The 23019-nt window shown below is 38.7% G+C and overlaps 1 protein-coding gene across 1 annotated transcript in view; it reads left to right on the top strand.

Moving 5' to 3' along the window:
- Nucleotides 1-22148, top strand: part of Vwde (von Willebrand factor D and EGF domains) — an 83231-nt gene extending 61083 nt beyond the window's left edge. The window contains exons 19-30 of the mRNA XM_052172823.1: nt 3172-3309; nt 5252-5809; nt 7326-7421; nt 7505-7600; nt 8854-8949; nt 9503-9598; nt 10878-10973; nt 15600-15695; nt 15787-15882; nt 17808-17903; nt 20434-20562; nt 22069-22148. Of these exons, the coding sequence (XP_052028783.1) occupies nt 3172-3309; nt 5252-5809; nt 7326-7421; nt 7505-7600; nt 8854-8949; nt 9503-9598; nt 10878-10973; nt 15600-15695; nt 15787-15882; nt 17808-17903; nt 20434-20562; nt 22069-22148 (1673 nt within the window). The remainder of the gene's footprint in view (nt 1-3171; nt 3310-5251; nt 5810-7325; nt 7422-7504; nt 7601-8853; nt 8950-9502; nt 9599-10877; nt 10974-15599; nt 15696-15786; nt 15883-17807; nt 17904-20433; nt 20563-22068) is intronic.
- Nucleotides 22149-23019: the final 871 nt, after the last annotated feature.

Raw genomic sequence — 23019 nt, 5'->3', positions numbered from 1 at the left:
AAATCCAATTGGTCCAAAGCTTCAATTAGTTTCACTGTCTCCCTGTTTAGTTTCTGTTTTCCCAATTGGTCCATTGATGAGAGTGGAGTGTTGAAGTCACCCACAATTATTGTGTTAGGTGCAATGTGTGCTTTGAGCTTTAGTAAAGTTTCTTTCATGAATGAGGGTGCCCTTGTATTTGGAGCATAGATGTTCAGGATTGAGAGCTCTTCTCGTTGGGTTTTTCCTTTGACCAGCAAGAAGTGACCTTCCATGTCTCTTTTGATGACAGTAGGTTGAAAGTCAATTTTATCTGATATTAGAATGGCAACTCCAGCTTGTTTCCTGAGACCATTTGCTTGTAGAATTGTCTTCCAGCCTTTTACTCTAAGGTAGTTTTTGTTTTTGACACTGAGGTGTGGTTCCTGTACGCAGCAAAATGTAGGGTCCTATTTATGTAACCAGTCTGTTAGTCTATGTCTTTTTATTGGGGAATTGAGTCCATTGATGTTAAGAGATTAAGGAGTAGTGGTAATTGCTTACCATCATTTTTGATGTTAATTTTATACTAGTGTGGTTATCTTCTTTTGGGTTTGATGATAGAAGCTTAATATCCTGCTTTTTCCAGGCTATAGTTTCCCTTGTTGTAATGGTGTTTTCCCCCTATTATCCTTTGTAGGGCTGGGTTTGTGGAAAGATATTGTGTAAATTTGGTTTTGTCATGGAATATCTTGGTTTCTCCATCTATAGTGATTGAGAGTTTCGCTGGGTATAGTAGTCTTGGCTGGCATTTGTGTTCTCTTAGAGTCTGCATGTGCTCTGCCCAGGATCTTCTAGCTTTCATGGTCTCTTGTGAGAAGTCTGGTGTAATTCTGATAGGTCTTCCTTTTTATGTTACTTGCCCTTTTTCTCTTATTGCCCTAAGTATTCTTTCTTTGTTTAGTATATTTGGGGTTTTGATTATTATATGATGGGAGGTAGTTCTGTTCTGGCCCAGTCTGTTTGGAGTTCTGTAGGCTTCTTGTATATTCATGGGCATCTCTCTTTTTAGGTTAGGGAAGTTTTCTTCCATAATTTTGTTGAAGATATTTGCTGGCCCTTTAAGCTGTAAATCTTCACTCTCATCAATGCCTATAATCCTTAGATTCGGCTTTCTCATCATGTCCTGGATTTCCTGGATGTTTTGGGTTACAAGCTTTTTGCATTTTGCATTTTCTTTGACTGTTGAGTCCATGGTTTCTATGGTATCTTCAGCATCTGAGATTCTTTCTTCTATCTCTTCTATTCTATTGTTGATATTTGCATCTATCGTCCCTGATTTCTTCCCAAGGTTTTCTATCTCCAAAGATGTCTCCCTTTGTGTTTTCTTAGTTGTTTCTACTTCTGTTTTCAGATCCTGGAAGTTTTTGCTCAGTTCTGTCATTTGCTTGTTTGTGTTTTCCTCTAATACTTTTAGAGATTTTTGTGTTTCCTCTTTCATGACTTCTGCCTGTTGATCAAACTTCTCCTGTATTTTTTAAATGAATTTTGCATTTCCTCCTTATTGGGTACAAACTTCTGACCCATATAGTCCTGAATTTCTTTAAGTGATTTTTGTGTTTCCCTTGTAAGGGCTCCTAACTTTTGATCATTTTTCTCCTGAATTTCTTTACGAGATTTATTTATGTCCTTCATGTGTTCCTCTAACAGCATCCTTACCAGTGCTTTTAAATCCAACTCTTGTTTTGCAAAGTTCCTATGCTTGCCTTTAGCCATCTAGTTCTCACTGGTGTTAGATGGTCTTATTGTCACTGGCTGGTGCCACGACCTATTGTGGACCTTTAGGGCTATTTCTGAGACACTGGATGACTGGGTTTCCTCTGGCACAGATTACTGATATGCTGCCTTCCTCTTTTGTGCCTTTGGAGCCCTGCTCAGTCCTGCATCAAGAAGTGTTATACTTGGGTTGTCAAGGTGAACCAGGTGTTCTCAGACTGCTCTGTTATGGAGCAAAGATGGTGAGTGAGGGGTCACTCCCTCTGTTGATTCTCACGTAGGATACAGGCCCCACGACCAACCTTCTTGCAGTTAAACCGCCTATTTTCTCAGGTCCTGAGTGGAGGCAGACCCCTGGAGATTTGCATCCCCAGAGATCTTAAGCTCAGGATAATACAGTATGTAGTGATGTTTTTCTGCCCTGGCAGGCCACAAAGATGGCCATGGGAGTAGCTCCCTCTGCTGTTCTCTGCAAAGAATACAGGCCCCACGACCTACCAGCTGGGAGATAAATCACCTGTGTCCTCAGGTCCTGGTTGCAGGCAGACCTCTGGCCGTTTGCACCCCCAGAGATCTAAAGTTCGGGGTGATACAGTACCTAGTGATGCTCTTCTACTCCAGCAGGCAGAGAATATGGCTGCAGGGATTCTCTCCCTTTGCTGGTCTCCAGGCAGGACACAGGCCCCATGCCCGGTGGACTGGCAGATGAACCACCTATGTGCTCAGTTCCTGAGTGCAGGAAGACCCCTGGTGGCTTGCACCCCCAGAGATCTAAAGCTCAGGGTGATACAGTACCTAGTGAAACTCTTCTGCCCTGGCTGGCAGTGAATGGCTGAGAGGATTCTCTCCCTTTGCTGGTCTCCAGGCAGTACACAGGCCCCACGCCCGGAGGTCTGACAGATGAATCTCCTATGTGCTCAGTTCCTGAGTGCAGGCAGACCCCTGGCGGTTTGCACCCCCAGAGATCTAAAGTTCAGGGTAATACAGTGCCTAGTGAAGCTCTTCTTCCCCAGCAGGCAGTGAATATTTGAGATGTATCTTATTGTGTTACTTATCCTGACCAACTCAAAGTCTTCCTATCTGTCCCTCCCTGGAGAGGAGACTACTCATCATATTTATAGAAAAAAATAAAATTTACATGTGTGAAGAGTTGAGTTTATTATTAAAAGAAGTCTAAATGATTTTATATTTGATTGCATAGTAGTTTTAAAGTACATAGTAAGTGTATTTCCTCAGTAGAGGCATGGAAGTGCTAAATATAGAAACAGGAAAACCTGTCAGGCAGGTACATCTTTGCAATCACAGAACTCAAGAAGCAGCAGTATGATACATTTTAGTTTAGCCTGAGCTACACAGCTAGTACCAGGAAACTATAAGTTACCTAACAATGGGATGTTAGACATTAAATAATTTGAACTATTGGTCTGTTTCCTATAGGCAAGAACTGTGAGAAGGATGTCGATGAGTGTGAATCTGGGTCTTGTTTCCCAGGTGTGGAGTGCATCAATGTCTTTGGATCCTATCACTGTGGTCCATGTCCAGAAGGGTTTCATGGTGATGGGAAGACATGTCATGGTAATAGCCCTTGCTTGCTGCTGTGTTTTGTGCTGTGTCTATCTACTTCAGGTCACTCAATAGCATTTAGTATCACTCATATAAGTTTCTTTGGTTCATCATGTTACATGTAGAACTAGATGCACAGGATACCAAAGTGTATTTCATATGTCCTCACATTTAATTAGCATGTGATAGCAAGAGATGTTCCATGGTACCAAAAAGATGTTTTGTATATTTTGAATGAGAGGCACACAAGAGGCATTATTCCTACAGGGAAGGATAATGGGAGACCTTGAAAGAGACATGAATTGAGTGGAAAGAGTGAGGGGGCAGACTGAGAAGATTATCTGTATGAAGGTCAAGAGAGGGGACTGAACTAAAGATGAACTCTCATAGTTATTATCCAAGGAGGCAGAAATTTTAGAGGAAGGGGGACACAAGAAACTGAAGGACATCAATATTTGAAAAGTGAGTTCCAGAAGAGAGCATTAAAGAACTATATATGTGTTATATTTAAGTGAATAAAGATCCTCTTTTCATGAGATATTTACTGATCACCCAATCTTTATACCATGGTGGTCTTATATGTTGAGGTAGCAAGTAAGAAAGCCTGTGTAACCTCATACTTGTTTACCATAAGACTAAAGTAATTATCCCTAGAATATTTTTGTGGAAAGAAAAGAATTTTGTATAATGTACCATGAAATATTTTCTTTTCTTTCAAATTCTCTGCAATCTTAAATCTTAATTACAGAACAACATTGGGGAAAATATTTTTTCCTGATTCTGGAGTGGGGAAAATCAAGAGCAAGGGTGTAGTTCAGTTGTTTTCAGGAATACTATCTTCTTGCGCATCAGACAATAGTACCTACAGACCTTTCTTCTGCACGTGCTTTCTGGGTATCCCTGCTTCTTCTTAGGGCAATTATCTGCTTAAAGCAGAGCAGAGATGCACCTTCTCACCTTGTGCAACCAGAATCCCTTTTACAAAGGCCCTCTCTCCACGCATAGCCATGCTTAGGACTCACACTTTTACAGATGAATTTTCAGGCATACGATTCATTCTACATCTGAGGATTTGTTGGGAAAAAACTTAACTTTGGGGCTAGAGAGGTGGCTCAGTGGATAAGAGCACAGGTTGCACTTGCAGAGAACCTGGGTTCAATTCCCATCACCCATGTGGCAGCTCACATCTTCTCAGTCATACATGAAAGCAAAGCATCAATGCACATTTTAAAAAAAAAACCTCAACTTTGATCTAATTTCCACTAATTAAGTCCAAGAGATTCATGAATCCCAGATTATGACTCACCAGATTTTGCTTTCATTAGTTAAACTCTGATATGATCGACCTACTGATTTATAGTTGAAACAGAATTTTTAAGTGACTTCATTACAAAATTGAGGATTTCATGGGGTCTGACAAAAGTGTTATTGAATAAGAGGATTGTAAAACTGCCAAAAGCAAAAATTCATATTAGGGCAATTAAAGAAAATGTGCCCAATAAATCCTGATCTTGGATCAACTCTAATACAGAATACTTCCCAATTTTTTTCTACCTAAGACTTACAAGTTGTACCTCAATTAATTATAATTTTAAAAAGATAACCTGAGGGTTACATAAGGTAACTCTAAATACATTTTTCCCTTGCTAACCTCCTGACTGCTCAAGTATATATTACAGAAAAGTGAGCAAAGTGAATTTCAGGGCAGCTTAAGAGTTGATATTCCATAGCTTTCATATCCTGTTAACTTTCTGTGTTACCTCGTGTATCCAAATAGGTTGCACATTCCTTGAAGGCTGGAAAGCTATGATGACTTTTTACTACTATATGGTTCTTAGTCTTAAATGTTATAAACCACACATAAATGAATGAATAACTTGACAGCAAACATGGATAGGATAGAACATTAATAACCATTCTGATGAACATTTCTCTTTATGTCTTTGCCCTTTAGACTTGAGCTTTCAGCCACCACCAAAGAGGCCTTTACTGATGAACCTAAGCTTTACTCAGAGTCCTGCGACAACTTTCAATGAGTTCTTAAACTCATCAAGCACATCTCACTTGTTAATAAAATCAGTTACAACTCAAATGGATGACAAGAAGAAGGGTGTTTCTCATCAGACACTGGCTTATGAGAATGTGGATCATGTCCTCAGTTCAGATCTTACGGTTGATGAGCTTGAAGTTCCAGCACACAATGGTAGTTTATTAAGCATCAACCCTAACAGTTCTTTTGTCCAAGTAGATCCTGTTCAGAGCACTGTTCCAGCAGAGACAGGAGGGCATAATGCTCAAATTAGTTTCCAAAATTTCTCTGGGCGAGAGTTTACACCATTGACTACTAAAGCAGCAATCACTATTTTGCCAGAAAAATTGCCATCAACCAAAATATCAAACTGCACAGAATCATCTTGTTTCCTGGGTGTTTCCTGTGTGCCAACCACGAGTGGTCACTTCAGGTGTGGACGCTGCCCCTTTGGGTATTATGGAGATGGTATCACTTGTAGAGGTACTGTGAGAACTTTTCACCATACATTATGAAAACTAACTCACTTAAGTTTCAGTAACTAAAAAGTTGTACATTTGCTGATTTCTACTCACTCTGCTTACTTTAAAACATTTTGGAAAAAGTGGGTTTTCTGAATTGCTTTTTAAAAATTACTGTTTCTATTAAAAATATCATTACTATGTAAGTATTAATAATACAGTTATAGCTACTCTATTCTAAGTTCTACAGTAACATTCTATTTTAGTCATCATATAATCTATAATAGCTTCACATTTTGATTGCTATTTTCCATTTGTACAGATGACAGCACAGGTCTTTGTGAGCCTAGTTACTTAGCATCAAGCAGCTAAAGAGATGAGGCACAGTTATGAATACAAACCTGTTCAGTATTGTGGTCCAGATTCTTGTCAATCCACAGCTGACATGTAACACTTCAAATTACTAATTCTGACATACTTGCTTATTTTCATAAATGGAGATTTTTCTGTATTGCCACCAACACTTTTGGCATTCAAACAATTTTACAAGCATTGTTTATATGTTTGTATGTATAGTAACTGTTTTTGTTTAATACAAATACAAATTTTGACTTTGGTAATGAAGGAAGTGTTTCTTTGATGTTTTACCATTGCTTTTACTACTGCTTTGTTAAGAGTAACTGCATCTTTTATGGTTAACAAATAGAGCAAAGGCATCTCATACATTGTGGTTACATGAGCAGTGTTAACAACCTAGTGGACTATGTCAAGTAACTCACGATGCTCAAGGTAATCTCATCCCATTAGCTTTCTACTTCCTGGGAACTTGCTTTCTGGTTCAGCATCAGTATCTGTTCATCAGTATTTAGTTGCATTCCACTGGAAACTGTGCTCTAACACAAGTGTATGCTTGGCTGCTTCCGCTCCTGCAAGCTAAGGTTATTGGAATAATTGCCACATAATGTGCTTCTTTCTTAATCTAGTAATTTTTTCCTCAATAATTCTAATCATGAATCCAGTATAAAGAAAAGAATTATGGGTAAATTATGTAGAAGCTGTGCTTTAATACATCATTAAGATGCTCACTTTAAAAGATTTCAGATTAGGGGTTGCAGTTCAGTACTGAACATAGTGACTCGCAATCATTGTAACTCCATTCCCAGGAGATCCTATGCCCTCTGTTGAGCTCCTTGGACACTACCTTTTGCCAAACATCCAGAAAATAAAATTTGTAAAACAAAACAAAACAAAAAAACAAAAGAATGAAAAAAGAAACAGAAGAGAAATTTTGGCTGGGTTGTTGTGGTACACACCTTTAATGCCAGCATTTGGGAGGGAGGTAGATAGATTTCTTTAAGTTTGAGGCCAACCTGATCTGTAGAGCAAGTTTCATGACAGTCAAGGCTAGATTAAAAAAAAACTTTTTTGGAGAGAGAGAGAGATATCTTTTATATCGACAGACAATATGCACGCGCAAACACACACCCAGACACACACATACACACTAAAATTCAGACTTTCTTCCTTGTTTTTTGTAGCATTTTGTAGACACGCCTGTGGAAGAAACAGAGAATGTGTTGCCCCAAACATATGCAGATGTAAACCAGGTTATACTGGTTCCAACTGCCAAACTGGTATGTGCATGATTCATTAGTTTGTGTAATAAATTTTACTTGATAACCAATATTTCTAAGCCATGGGCTTTATTTTTATGTAGCCATCTGTCACCCTGTTTGCAAAAAGAATGGAAAATGCATTAAACCTAACATCTGTGAATGTCCTCCAGGGCACGGTGGAGCAACCTGCGATGAAGGTGAGAATTCCAATTATAGTCTCAAATATGGAACCAAGTACAATGTTATTTCCTTGAAAATAGCTTTGAAAGGATAATTGTCTTGCTGTGCTTTTGTTAATGAGTGCTGGGGTAAAAGCTCACAGTTTAAAATATATTCATACTAATTCTTTTTAGGGGGATATTTTTGTTTTTAATTTGAAAAAATATTAACTGTACAGGTGTTTTGTCTAGATGTATGTCTGGACATCATGTGTACACAATGTCTCCAGAATTATATTTACAGAAGGTTGTGAGCTGCCGTGGGTGCAGTGGAATATCTGGAATCTGGCTTATCTGGAAAGCAGCCAGTGTCTCTTAACCATTGAGCCATCTCTCTAGTCCCTAATTTCAGACGTCTAAACACTCATACTTCGAAAATCATAGATCCAAAGAGTAATTGTTTCTCTTCCAAAAAATCTTTGATTTTTGAGACTTAGGTATTTGGGACAGACGTCTAAACACTCATACTTCGAAAATCATAGATCCAAAGAGTAATTGTTTCTCTTCCAAAAAATCTTTGATTTTTGAGACTTAGGTATTTGGGAAAAAATAATTATATAAATGATTTGTGTATTAAATGCAAAACTCAAGGCTATGAGATAATAAGAAGAAACTTAAAAGATGGCCCTAAAAATACATCTGTAGTCATATACACCCTGCATGGCTTAGGATGATTTATTAAGTATAAGATCTACAGAATAGAATTGACAAAATTAGGTGATTTTTAAAAATTAGTTTGCTATTTTTAAAACATTTTTTTTTGTGACGGAATTCCAGTAGATTGATACAATTGTGAGTGATCTTAGAACCCTGTTAGCTGTTTTAATGAGAAAACTACAAAGCAATAAAGTAAGTTTGGAACTAACAGAAGTCTTCAAAACTAATAGCATATGAGAATATGGAATATATAAATATATCTTTGAACAGGAATTCATATGACCTATTTCACATTTTAGAAGCTGAAGGTCATGTATTTTTAATCCAATTAAACAGTCTCATAAACACACCGGCATTGTGTTTTGTAATTTTCATGAATAAACCAAAATATGGTTCTGATTACTAAGCTTCAGAAGTGTAAATTCTCATAGTGGATTCCTACAGAAGAGTAACTGCACAGTAAAGGGAACTGAGTTTATCCTAAATTGTTCTTATACTGGAGCGTTATTGCAAGCATGCTTTACACATGCATGTACGTGGTTACTGAAACCTGACTTAATACTATCTGTCTGCAGAACACTGTAGCCCTCCTTGCCAACATGGGGGCACATGCTTGTCTGGCAATCTCTGCACTTGTGCTTACGGCTTCGTAGGACCAAGGTGTGAGACACGTAAGTAAAGCTCTAATAAACATCTTCCTCGGAGAGTTGATGGCTTTCATGCTAAATCAAACAAACCAATCCCTAAACAGCATTGGTGCACAAAAGGAACTGGGGGTTACCAGAACGGAGGTAAAGATGGGTGTGGCTGTAATTCTGGTGTTTGGGAGAGCCATGAGTTGGGGAGTATATAATGAATTATACATAATGAAACTGTGTCTCACGGAAAAAAAATAAAGAGGTTTGGCTTGAATAGTAACATCTCTTTCTTTGAAATAAGTGGAAATCAGACTTATTATTTTGCTTATAAGCTTATTTTATTTAATTTATATCTGAATATGTCCACCAGTTACTAAAAATTTTCCTAAATAACTAATTCTTGTCTGGTGTTAATAATTTTCTAATTTCTCCATCTCTATCAGCAAGAAAATCACTAAACATAAGAGCCTGAGTTCTTATGAATGAATTATTCTGGTCTCCCTCTATGGTTAAATTCAATTACTAGAAGTATTTGACAGTTATAAGCTGAATCTGTCTTTCTTTTGTCCCTGTTCTGTGATCTTAGTGGTCTGTAACAGGCATTGTGACAATGGAGGAGAATGTGTGGCCCCTGATATTTGCCAGTGCAAGTCTGGCTGGTACGGACCCACCTGCAGTACAGGTAAAATCAGAATAATGTACAATAAGCGTGTCGACAGAAAGAAACTCCAAACGTCCCCAAGAGTCACATCTAATTGACGAAACTGAGCTGACAGGCAAGATGTGCGGTGGTTATGAATAGCACATTTTTAAAATGTGTTCTTTTCACCCTCACATTTTTCTCTTATCTTGAACCGTATGTTGTCTTACATGTCACATTCCCTAATCAGTACTGTCTTGCTGCTGTGTTTCTAGGGTATGTGTCACATGGTATGGACACAGAAACCTGTTTGTTGCAATTTCTCCATTTAAGTTCCTTTCTCCTTCTCTAACCATCCTACTTTACTGAACATCTGTTTAATTCTGTATGTCAGGGGCAGCCATCACATAAATCCATTTATTAATTAGTATCAGATGTGCTTCCTTAGCAGAAGGTTTGAGGTTGGTCAATCTAATCTAACTTCCTATCTACACATATCTATCCTCCTATGCTTAGAAGGTACAATACTTTCCTATTTATTACAACTTTAATGTCTGCTTTAAACTCTAACTCAATAATTTCATCTGTAATCCCTATCTAGTGACCTTTATTAACAAAAATCTAACCCACCATTTATAATGTGCTGGGTATACTTGAAACAAAGATCAAGCCGACTCTTGGCCTTATTTCAAGCCACACATCATTAGTGAAGCAGACAAGAGATGTAGTTGTACTTTTTTAAAAATACAACTGAGAAGCAAGTTGGTTTATGATAAGAAATATAAGTAAACTACATATTACAAGTGAAAGCATTAATTTCCACAAGTGGAGTTTGGGAGAAAACTGTGTCCGTACATCTTGGAGACCACATAAAATCGAAGCTGAAAGTAGAATTAGAAGTGCTTTCAAAGCAAAACATTGATGATCAAGCACCAGCCTTCTGAACGTGGAAGGACTTGAATGAAGTGCCCATGTTTTATTTGCATAGGGATAAAGATGTGCGCATAGCCAACACCAGAGCTGTCGAGCTGATTTAGACTTTCTCAGCCTACAATCATTACCAAAAGCATTCTAAATTTTAATCACTCTCACTCTGCTGTCTTTGTTTTATCATCAACATTATTAACACACCAAATAAACACAGTTACAAGCAATTTCAAAGTTACTTTGCTTCCTTTCATTTGGTAAAGCCTAGAACATTATTGGCTCTTTTTACTAGTAGTTAAAATCTACATATCATTATGCTTCCTTCCCTCCATCTGTGCCACACTCAGTCTTAAAATAATAGGGTTTGTGATCTCTATCTCCTGTTGTTCATTAGCTCTGTGCGATCCCATCTGCCTCAATGGTGGTTCCTGTTATAAGCCAAACACGTGCCTTTGCCCTGGTGGATTCTTTGGTCCACAGTGCCAGAACGGTAAGCACCCTGTGTATAAGTACAAAAGGCAGGTGGAAAACTAGGAATACAAAATGGAAAAGTGAGCTCTTCAGAATCACATGTCGAATTTCAAATGGAAAAAGAGAGACTGTGTCCCCTCTCTATTCTTATTATTTTGTATATATGGCCATATAAACCAGCTAGTACAGATGTATCAGAATTGTCAACTATTCAACATACGTTAGGTTAACAACCTGGGAATGGTCTGAAGTTTTGTCGAGCCAAGATATGAAACAAATAGATATCCTCCTAGTACAGTTTAGAATTAATGGTAGTATTTCCATTGCTTTCAGTCCAATAAGTTTGGATACATATTTTATCTGCTGTCTAACATTTTCCTGTGACTACTCTTGAGTTTAGATTCGTTAAACATTTGTGAAATGCATCTATGTACAACTCTATGTAAGATGATATATTTCTTTCTTTTTCTTTTTGTTTTATTTTTTATCATTTATTTAAGATTTATTTATTTACTTTAAGTATATGAGTACACTGTTTCTGACACCTCCAGAAGAGGGCGTTGGATCCCATTACTGATGGTTGTGAGCCACCATATGGTTGCTGGGAATTGAACTCCCTAGAGAAGAGGCACAGGGACTTAGGGGTGTCATATAGGCAGGGCCACGGAGGGTGGGGCATCATCAGGCCTTGTGGCTGTGGGAAGAGCAAAAAGTAGAGAGTGGAGACTAGCAGTAGGGGGCTGTAAGTCCAAAATAAGATCTGGAAAGTGCAGCTAAAAGTCTAAGGGGCAAGGGAGCCAGGAGCTATGGGCAAAGGATTAAAGTGGTGAGAGCTGGGCGCTGACTGGGAGGGCAGTTGTCAGGGAGAGAGAGTCAGGAGAGAGAGAGGGGGGGGGAGAGGGAGGGGGAGGGGAGGGAGGGGGAGGGGGAGAGAGAGGGAGAGGGAGGGGGAGGGAGGGGGAGGGGGAGAAAAAATGAGAGGGAGAGGGAGAGAGAGAAAGAGAGAGAGAGAGAGAGAGAGAGAGAGAGAGAGAGAGAGAGAGAGAGAGAGAGAGAGAGAGAGACCTTGGTCTTTGAACTAGTGGTGTCAGGGATTATTCAGGTCCTTGTTTAATCTGGAGTTTAGGCGTGGGTCTGAGTGGGTTGTTAGTTGGGATAGACATGTAACCAGTGTTCCTAAGCACTGAGCCATCTCTCCAGCTCAGGATCATTTTCTTTTTCTTTTTCTTTTTTCTTTTCAGAATAATAGTAGTATCTCAGGCATGTTGATAGGAAATAGGAACTATTCTCAGTAAATTAAATGCACAAAATATTTCCTGTATCTTTAATTTTATAATTATACCAGTTTTAAAACACGTTTGAACATCTTCATAATTAAATTTCTAAAATTAACACTTATATGATACAATTTGATTTGTTTTTTATTGAAAATATTTTTTCATGCAATATATTCTTGTTACAATTTTCTCTACCCTAACCCCTTCATGATTCTCTCCTTCCATCTAGAGTGACCCCCCTTTTTATTCTCATTTGAAAAAAAAACAGGCATCTAAAAGTTATAATAAAATGAAGACAATCCGAATAGGTCAAAACAAGGCAAGAATGCAGCAGGAATAGAGATTTTTTAAAAAAAAGTCCAAAACATAAATGCAGAGAAACACACATTCTTTTACACACAGAGAAATCACATTAAAAACAACAATAAACAAATGTAACAGCAATAAAATGGAAACTGTAACATATATGTCAAAGACCTATAAAGTTGGGGGGACTATGCCTGACATGGGCTTTAGAAGCTTAAAGTTCATCCCGCCCACCTGCCCACCCGCGCCCCACCCCAGTGACACGCTTCCTCCAACAAGGCCACACCTTCTAGTTCTTCTAACCCATCAAAGAGTCCCACTCCCTGGTGAGTAAACATTTAAATATAGGAACCTGTGGACGTCATTCTTAGTCAAACCATCACAAATGTATTATACGGCTAGTAATTTTCTTTCCTGTGATTAACAAATTATATTGGATACATATTTAGAAAAAAATTTCTGTAGGGCCGATGAAATGATTCACTAGGTACAGATGCTTGCTTTCAAGCCTCAAAGCAGAGGTCAGTCTGCAGAATCTACACAGGGGTAGAAGAGAGCTGGCTCCTGAAAATTATCTTCTCTGATCTTCATCACACACACACACACACACACACACACACACACACACACACACACGACTCACTATGTACCTGCAGAGGTTCAGACTAAAGCAATACAAACTATTTGTTGGATTAATTATTAAAAAATTTCAGCAGTGGGGCTGCTACCCTCCTCAATGGTTGATATTCCAGAATGAAAGACGCACACGCACTCACACGCGTGCGCGCGCGCGCGCGCACACACACACACACACACACACACACACAGTCTTCATATTTTAATATTGCCTTAAGCAGCACAATACCTGGGTGACTGCCTAGACTTCGAGCGGCTAGAATCTTCCTCCCACTGTAATTCTGAGTTACAACCAACTAATTTTTGTGTTCTATCTTGTGCTCTTAGTCACCCATCTGGGCCATGTTTTCTTGGCCCAGAACCTAGTGCTCTCTCCTTACTTTTTACCCAATAGAGAACGCTCTGTCTCCTTCTCTCCACACTCTCCTCAAGCATGGAGAAGCTTCTTATCCTCCTCCCAATCCAAAGCTGGGGAAATCCTCAAATCCCGCCTCTGTCTCTCCTCCCCAGCTATTGGCTGCCGGCATCTGTATTTACCAATCAGAACCGCCTGGGGTAGGTTCCAGGCGCTACATGGATATTCTCTTGTGCAAATAGTTTTTTGGGGGAACATAATTAGCATTCGTAATGCAAGCAGCTACATCTACTCATTAAAATATCCAGTTGCATATTTCGTATTGAAAATGCTATTTCATTTATAAATCTTAAAATCAATTATGTTTTTAGAGGGAGTGAAAATTAAGAAAGCTGTTATTAAAGGGATCTGATACAAACTGGCAACTTAAATAGCTCTTTTACTAAAACACACTGATTTTTAAAACAAATTCAAATCCACATAACAATCTATTAATCAAGGAGAAATGAATTTAAATTAAACAAAACAAATAAACAACACAAAAATATCTAGTATTTACAGTCTATAGTATAGCTGGGAGTTATAGCACTTGCTTAGCGTGTATAGAGCTCTGGCTCACCCTGAGATTTCACCTCACACCAGTCAGAATGGCTAAGATTAAAAACTCAGGACACAGCAGGTGTTGGCGAGGATGTGGAGAAAGAGGAACACTCCACTGCTGGTAGGGTTGCAAACTGGTACAACCACTCTGGAAATCAGTCTGGCGTTTCCTCAGAAAAATGGGCATGACACTTCCAGAGGACCCTGCTATACCTCTCCTGGGCACATACCCAGAGGATTTCCCAGCATGCAACAAGGGCACACACTATGTTCATAGCAGCCTTATTTATAATAGCCAGAATCTGGAAAGAAACCAGATGCCCCTCAATGGAGGAATGGATATAGAAAATGTGGTACATTTACACAATGGAATACTACTCAGCAATTAAAAACAATAAATCTTAGGCAAATGGTTGGAACTTGAAAATATCATCCTAAGTGAGGTAACCCAATCACAAAAGAACACACATGGAATGTAGTCACTGATAAGTGGATATTAGCCCAGAAGACTGAATACCCAAGACACAATTCGCGTATCAAATGATGCCCAAGAAGAAGGAAGGAGAGGGCCCTGGTCCTGGAAAGACTTGATGCAGCAATGTAGGGGAGTACCAGGACAGAGAAATGGGAGGCGGGTGATTGGGGAATGGGTGGAGGGAAGAGGGCTTATGGGACTTATGGGGAGGGGGGAACCGGGAAAGAGGAAATCATTTGGAATGCAAAGAATATAGAAAATAAAAAAATAAAAATAAAATGCAATAGATGGAATCTAAAAAAAAGAATAAAATAACATTAAATGTTCCTGTTTGAGAGAAACACAAAGCAAAAATAATCATCTCATAGAAATGATAGACATTCAGATTTCTTTCCTCATCTGGCTTCCCCTGTATAATCAGTATGAGGAAAGTTACACTAACCAGCTAACAAGTATTCCCCCACAAAGAAATCTTATTTTATTTTTTGTTTAAAAGATTTTTACCCAGCAGTCACAGGAAACAGTCTTATAAAGTTGCATGATGATGTGACTAGGTTAAAGTTCTTTTAAAGTGTTTCCTACTAATTTTATAAAGTAGTATAACAAATGGTAAGGGTCTGTCTAGTTTGTACAGGAGGAAATATAACTTTGAGCTAAGCATCAGCTCACTTTCATAATTATCTTCAGATCATTTCATAGTTGTCTTTCCACATCGATGAAGCATCTGGTACGTTTCACAGGGCGCTCAGGATTACAGCTGAAGACTCCAGCACTAAGGTGTTTTAAAGATGTTAAACTCCCAGCAGTCAATGGCTCTGTGTTCTGCATTTTATTATTTAGGAAGGACAGTTGCAATGGCTTGTGGTTGTGATCTTTTATTTTTATAGCACATTTCTCTATCTTATGGCTCCGTAGATAAGAAGCCCATGAGGCAATGTGAAATATATAATAATTCAATATGTACTGTTCACATAATGCTACCACTTGTTCTTTTAGCTGTCTGTCACCCACCCTGTAAAAATGGCGGCCTGTGCATGAGAAATAACGTGTGCACCTGTCGTGCTGGGTACACTGGAAAGAGATGCCAGACAAGTAAGACACCACTAAAATATTTGCATGCCACAGGTAAAAACTAATTTTTGATGTTTGACATGTGCTTTGTTGGGCTCTTTTGTCACTCAAGGCATCTGTGAGCCTATGTGCATGAACGGTGGAAAGTGTGTGGGACCGAATATTTGTTCCTGTGCTTCTGGTTGGAGTGGGACATGGTGCAACACACGTAAGTAAAACAAAGAAGACTCCCAGAGTGTCACCACAGACCTTCTTGAGGGCAGTGTGCAGCAGAATTAAAGACAGTTTCTTCCTGTTTTCATCTGTTTATTTTTATTTTTGCTCTTTTATTCCTGCTCTGGGAGGTACCACTCTGAATTAGTGAAAGAGAGAGGTATCTGAAGACAGTATCCAGTATTTTCTAGTTTTTCAATCACATATGCCAGCATAACCCATGGCTCTGGACTAATCTGAAATTGGGTTGTGAGGAGGCTTTGAAATGAAATCACCTGAGCTCTGCAGTTCAGGTCTTTGCAGGATGAGGCTCTTCTCATCCAGCAGGTTAGCTGCAGAGCTAATGATGACTCCCCTCACAAAAATGTCTCCTTTAGTCTTTGTATAAAAATGTTATTTAATCTCGGGGTGATGGTCCATGCCTTAAATCCAAGCACTTGGAAACCAAGGCTCTGTGAATTCAAGGCCAATTGGAGGATCCCAATTTGGGCCTGTCCCTGGACCTCCTTTCCTTCAGGATCTTCTCCAGTTTTGACCCTGCATTTTTTTCAAACAAGACCAACTCTGGGTCAGAGTTTTTGACTATGGGATGGCAACCCCATCCCTCTGCTTAATGTCCTGTCTTTCTACTGAAGGTAGACTCTACCAGTTCCCTCTTCCCACTGTTGGGTATTTCATCTAAGGTGAGACCCTTTGAGACTTAAGAGGACAGGGACAGATGGATCTCAGAGGCTCACTAAACAGTCTGACACAAACGGATGATACCCAGACTGATGGAGAAGCTTGGTTTTTATAGTAGCATATATGTTAACACATCTCTCTCTGTCTCTCTCTGCCTGTCTCTCTGTCTCTCTCTGTCTCTCCATCTCTGTCTCTCTGTCTCTCTATCTCTCTGTCTCTCTGTCTCTCTCTGTTTCTCTCTGTCTCTGTCTCTCTCTCTCTCTCTCTCTCTCTGTCTCTGTCTCTGACTCTTTGACTCATATATGTGAGTCTCTCAGCTCCCAGGTCTCTGGTTCATTCTAGAGGGTCCCTCACCTCCTACCTCCTGAGGTTGCCCGTTTCCATTCTTTCTGCTGTTCCCCTACCCCAGTACCTGATCATGTTCCCCTCTTCCCCTCCATGTCACCTTTCCAACTTAGCTCCCCCCAACACCTCCAGGATTGCTTTCTTCTCCCTCCCAAGTGGGACTGAGGCATCTGCACTTGGGACCTTTGGCTTGTTAACCTTCTTGGGTTCTCTGGCTTGTATCCTGAGTATTCTTTACTTTTATGGCTAATATCCTCTTATTAGTGAGTACATACCATGATGTCCTTTTGGGTCTTTATGTAAACAGCTCTGATCTTTGTGGAATCTACTTTGGCAGGTCCATTCTTGTGTTTGGTCGACTCTTATTTAGGCCAACATGTCAGTAAGACTTTTTTCAAGACAATGCCTGATAATGGAAAATGAGATTGATAAAATGTTTCCCTTTTAGGGGTTTTTTTTGTGTTTATTTTATTTTACTTGGAGACAGATTCTCATCTTTTAGGCTGGCCTTGGACTTGCTGTGTAGCTGAGACTGAACTTGAACTCCAGATATTATTCTCTTAGACTCCAAAGTGGTAGGACTATGGGCAAGTTCCGTTACTCCTGGCTGAGCAAAGACTTTTCAATTCTTGACTTGAAAATTTTTTCATCTTAAAAAAATTGTGGAGCCGGGCAGTGGTGGCACACGCCTGTAATCCCAGCACTCTGGGAGGTAGAGGCAGGCGGATTTCTGAGTTCAAGGCCAGCCTGGTCTATAGAGTGAGTTCCAGGACAGCCAGGGCTACACAGAGAAACCCTGTCTCAAAAAAAAAAATTGTGGGTTTTTTTTAGTTGTTTATGCTATAATTGGACTAGTGGTTTAAATTTATAATTTCTTTAACTTTGTATTTGCAGCAGTCTGCCTTCAGAAATGTAAAAATGGGGGTGAATGTGTAGCTCCCAGCACGTGCCACTGCCCCTCCACCTGGGAAGGCGTGCAGTGTGAGAAACGTAAGCAGCATTTTCTACTTCCTGTCCTGTTCTGCATATGGACTCATTGGAATAATTCATCTATAGCTTATGGAAAAGGCCACTGTAGAGACAGCATTTTAAGTTACCGATCCGTTTGTAGATGGCTCAGTGGATAGAGGTGTTTCTCACCATGTCTGGTGAGGAACAGATGCCACAGGCTGTTTTCTGACATCTGCATGTGTGCCATGGCATGCATGTGCCCCTCCCCATACTATCCTAATTCCATTATATTACTCTGATAAAATATCCTGACAAAAGCAGCTTAAGGAAGAAAGCATGTAATTTAGATTATAATAACAAGTTACAGTTAACCCTGCAGGGAGGTCACTGTGGCAGGAGCTTAAAGCAAGTGGTCACATCATATCCACCATGATGAGAAGAGAGAAGTCAATGCTCCAGGGCTTGGATGGCTTTCTTTTCACTCTTATGAACTCTGGGGCCCTAAACCTGGGAATGGTGCCATCCGTTTTCAGGCTGGGCATCCCCACATTATTTAAGACCTAATTAAGATAATCCCCCATAGAAATGTCCATAGGCTAACCTGATCTAAGCAAACCTTCATTTCAACTTTCTTCCCAGGTGGTCTTAGGCTGTGTCAAATTAACATTTAAAGCTATCTGTCACATATACAAAATAAAAATAAAAATTTAGAAGTAAAAATAAATGTTGGCCAATTTTAGATCCATTTGAAAGATGTAATAGTTTGATGATTTCCCATTTCTCTTATTTCCTTTTAAAGTTTTAAAACAACATATTAATCATACAAATAATGGGTTTCATTATGACATTTTGATACATGTGTATAATGTCTGCTGATCATATTCATTTTCATTGCCCTCTCTTGTCCCCTCTCTGCTCTTCATAATTCTCCATGAATGTGAAAGCTCCGGTTTTAGGTGTAGACTGATATTCTTTAAGCATGGCCTGAAGCTGGGACTCGTTTCTCCATACTCCAGGACTCTATGAGAATAAAAAAAACAAACACTTTTCCTTAAAACGTTTGCTTTCCAGTTTTTGAGAAACTATCTAATGTCTTGACAATTTTGACAATGTCTTGACTGAACCTAAATGTTACTGCCATCTTCTGGGAAATGGTGGCAATGCCCATTCAAAATATATCTAGAAGATGGAACCTTGTTAATGTACTGTAACCCTTGAGTGTTGCATTCCTTCCCAACCCCAAACAGCAGCAGGGATGGAAACAGTTTGTCAGCTCTTGAATTATGTAAACTTTCACAATTACGTTTGGCAACAGTGTGACTCCCATGAAAAATAACTACATATATACATTTTGTTGTGTTTATTTTTACTCAATGTTATTTTTAAAAGTACTATTTGTCCTTAAAGCATTATTTTTAAATGTTCTTTAATGTTAGATCTTATTTTTTAAAAGATTTATTTATATTATGTATGTGAGTATGCTGTAGCTGCCCTCAGACACATCAGAAAAGGGCATCGGGTTCCATGACAGATGGTTGTGAGCCATCATGTGGTTGCTGGGAATTGAACTCAGGATATATAGAAGAGCAGTCAGTGCTCTTAACCACCAAGGCATCTCTCCAGCCCACATTAAAACATTATTTTAAGTATTATATTATTTTCTGTAATGCCACTGCACAGTATTTATATTTAATGCAATGACCTTTTCCTTCCCTTTATGGTGAACATTTCACACATTTACAAGTGATTGTGTTACTGCAAGCATTTTTATAGATGATGCACAGATAGATATAGATACTTTTAAAGTTACTTTAGGTGAGATTTCCACAAACACCTTTCTCATACAGACAATGCAATTATGGTCAAGAAGTAGCGGACTATCTGGGCATGGTAGTACACTTGTAATGCGAGCACCTAAAAGGTCTGGTCAGGGGTGCAGCTATGAGCTTGAGTCATTTAGACTACATAGGGAGTACAAAATTAGCAAAGTCTCATAGCAAGGTTCTGTCCCCAGAAAAAAAATACAGAAATGGAGAGAAGATATCAAGGTGTTTCTAGTTACTGTCCAAAGTAATATGTAAATTGTTTCATATACAAACCAGTATCAAATCTTCTCTTTGAAATGTTTTTTAAAGATACATTTCACATAACTTAAGTAATACAATTTTATTTTAATTTTATAAAGTATACCTTGAGTTAGGAGTGTGGGTTCTGGAGTTAAGAGAGCATATATATTAGATTTGCCAACAGACAGCTCATGGACAGATTCTCTATATCACCTATTTCTTCTCCACTCTAATATATCTACCTAAAAATTTAAGCCATGCATGGTTCATATGCACTTCTTTCCTATGCTCAATTGTAATGTATTTTATTTATTTTTAAGTGTCACCGAAGCTGTACATACCTCTGTGTGATGTTTGAATCCATATATGTATCTTATGAAGTAATGATCATTGAGAATCACAATAAAGGCTCCAATCACAAGATAGCTTCAGGACAGTGGAACAGAGTGCATTATGGTATTCTATTATAAGGCGTGATGACTATAAAAATCTGCTTGTTGCAGCTGTTTGTACTCAGAAGTGTCTTTATGGAGGAAGATGTGCGTTTCCTGGTGTATGTTCTTGCCGTACTGGATATTCTGGAGCCAAATGCGAAAAGAAGATACAGGTACTTGACAGTACAGATAACACATGTAGGCTTCTCTGTCTTCTACCTGGTAACTGACTACCGTTGATATCTTATTTCCAAAACAGAGCATACATGGATTCAATGTTTGCCTCCAATGCCAGAAAATATCATCATTTGACTCTCACACAAATATCTTATGTTCATGTAAATGAGTGTAATGTATATGTCCCACCATACAATAGGATGCAGGATTCCAAGACACCAAAGGACAGCTACTGGACAGTATGACATAGGACACAGTCATGCTTTAGTCAAATGCCAGCCTCATATCTCTCAACATACCTACTACTTTAAATTAATGAGCCACAACCTCGGTGATTAAAGTCCGGCCCTATACAGTTTTAATGGCCATGTATCACAAAAAGCAAGTCTCTTCTCAAAATCCCCCCCCCCACAAATAAATTTTTCTTGCTTTATTCACTGTCTATTAAAATCCATTTCTGGAAAAAGAAATATGCCTATCACTAGAATTAGGGATTCTTTGTGTTTCAGAAACCAAAGAACCAAGGGAAGAAGAGGATTTCAGGCTGTAATCACTCTCACCTTGACCTATAAGACAACTGTTGTAATGCATTTATTCTGAAGCTTCAGGTTCCAGAATATCTGCTCAATTGCTACTCAAATTCCAGACCAGCAAGGTGTTGTTTGGTTCTGTTACATAGTGGAGAGGGGTGGCAATGGCATACAAGTACATGTATGTGTGCACATGCAGAAGGCCCTTCAAAAATGTCTTACTCTATGAGTTTTGATATAAAACCCATCATGTATTGCTCAGCACTTCAAAACACCCAAGGGCCAACCCTTGAGATGTGAGAGCTGGAGGATCTGGGGTTTAAGTTCAACTTTAGCTATGTAGTAAATTGAGACACTCTGTCAAAATAAAACAAAATAGGCCAGAGATCATAGAAATCTAAATATATTGAAATATTATACTACATATAAGGTTTAAAAATGTTCTTCTTGAAGTTTGAATCTGGATCAATCTGTTTTGGGATGCAAAGTCAATTTATGTATGTTTTTCTCCCTGCTCTGTTTTTCATCCAAGAAAACTATGGCCCCACCCTTGACTCTATTATGAAGGTACATAACAGAGTCAAGGTGTGACATTTAGGATGTCAAGCTAATCTTAGCTGGCTAGATTTGAGCACAGGACTGGGGAGTGGTAGGGGAAGAAAAGTATGGGAAGTGAGGCTGAGAGAAATAGGTAAACTATTCTGCATATGAAGTCCTTCCTAAAAGATATAAAAGTCGATTTTATTGGGCATTGAGCATTTTAATGTAATATTTATGCAGTGTTGCATCATATCCGTATACAAGTTCTGGATACAAGTGGGCTTATTTATCCTCATTTGGATCTATTCTATGAAACAGTGATGAGTGTAACAAATTTGACTTTCAAGTTGACAGAACTGAAGGGCTTTGTGCGCCATGCCAGAGGAAGGGAAAATAAATAGATAATAATAAGAGTTTCTACTGCTTATTGGAATGTGACTTTCTCTTTCCATTACAGATGAAACATCCTTGAGAAACATGTACAATTTACAAGCCTCTATCATTACAAATGCAGAAACAGTGGAAGATAATTTTTGAAGCTTATTTGAATCTTATAAATTATCATAAAGAACAAATAAACTAAGAAAATATGGAATGATCTAAGTTGTCAATATCAAAGAAACAACAAAAACTCCAAGTAATTTGAATTTGACTTTGAATTATGGTTTGATTCTTGATATTAATGTCGTACTCCTGACATAAATATGGTGATATTTGTAAGTTTGTGGCTTTTATCAGTTGCCATTGTGGCTACGTCTGTATCAAAGGTCAGTCAAAATGACATGCTACTTAATGTCTCCTAGATACACAATGTTTAATGCATGAGTATAGATTGCCAGGGTTTTTTTTTTTTTTTACAAGAATTGGCTGTGAAGATAGAGACCTAGAGGTTGAAAAAGTAGCTGTACAAGGTCTAACCCAATCACAAAAGAATACACATGGAATGCAATCTCTGATAAGTGGATATTAATTAGCCCAGAAGCCCTGAATACCCAAGGCACAAATTGCATAACAAATGACGCCCATGAAGAAATATGGAGAGGGTCCTGATCCTGGAAAGGATTGATCTAGCATTGGAAGGGAATATAAGGACAGAGAGAAACGAGGGAGGTGATTGGAGAAGGGATGGAGAGAAGAAGGTTTAGGGGACATATGGGGAGGGGGGATCCGGGAAAGGGGAAATCATTTGGAATGTAAACAAAGAATATAGAAAGTAAAAATATTAAAAAAAGAAAATGAAAGATTGAAACAGAAGATTTCACCTAGTACTTTTGAACACACCTTCTTTAATTGTGAGTGAGGACCTTGAGACTCTTAAAACTCTAGCACCATGTCTCATATACAGTAGGCGATTCTGAATCATGTGTTACAAAGTTGCTGTGAGTCTTTAAACTATCCAAGCACCCAG

This window comes from Apodemus sylvaticus, chromosome 2 (assembly GCF_947179515.1).
Source record: "Apodemus sylvaticus chromosome 2, mApoSyl1.1, whole genome shotgun sequence".
Lineage (NCBI taxonomy): Eukaryota > Metazoa > Chordata > Mammalia > Rodentia > Muridae > Apodemus > Apodemus sylvaticus.
Note: the sequence above shows the minus strand (reverse complement) of the source record. Positions and strands in the feature narration are given on the sequence as shown.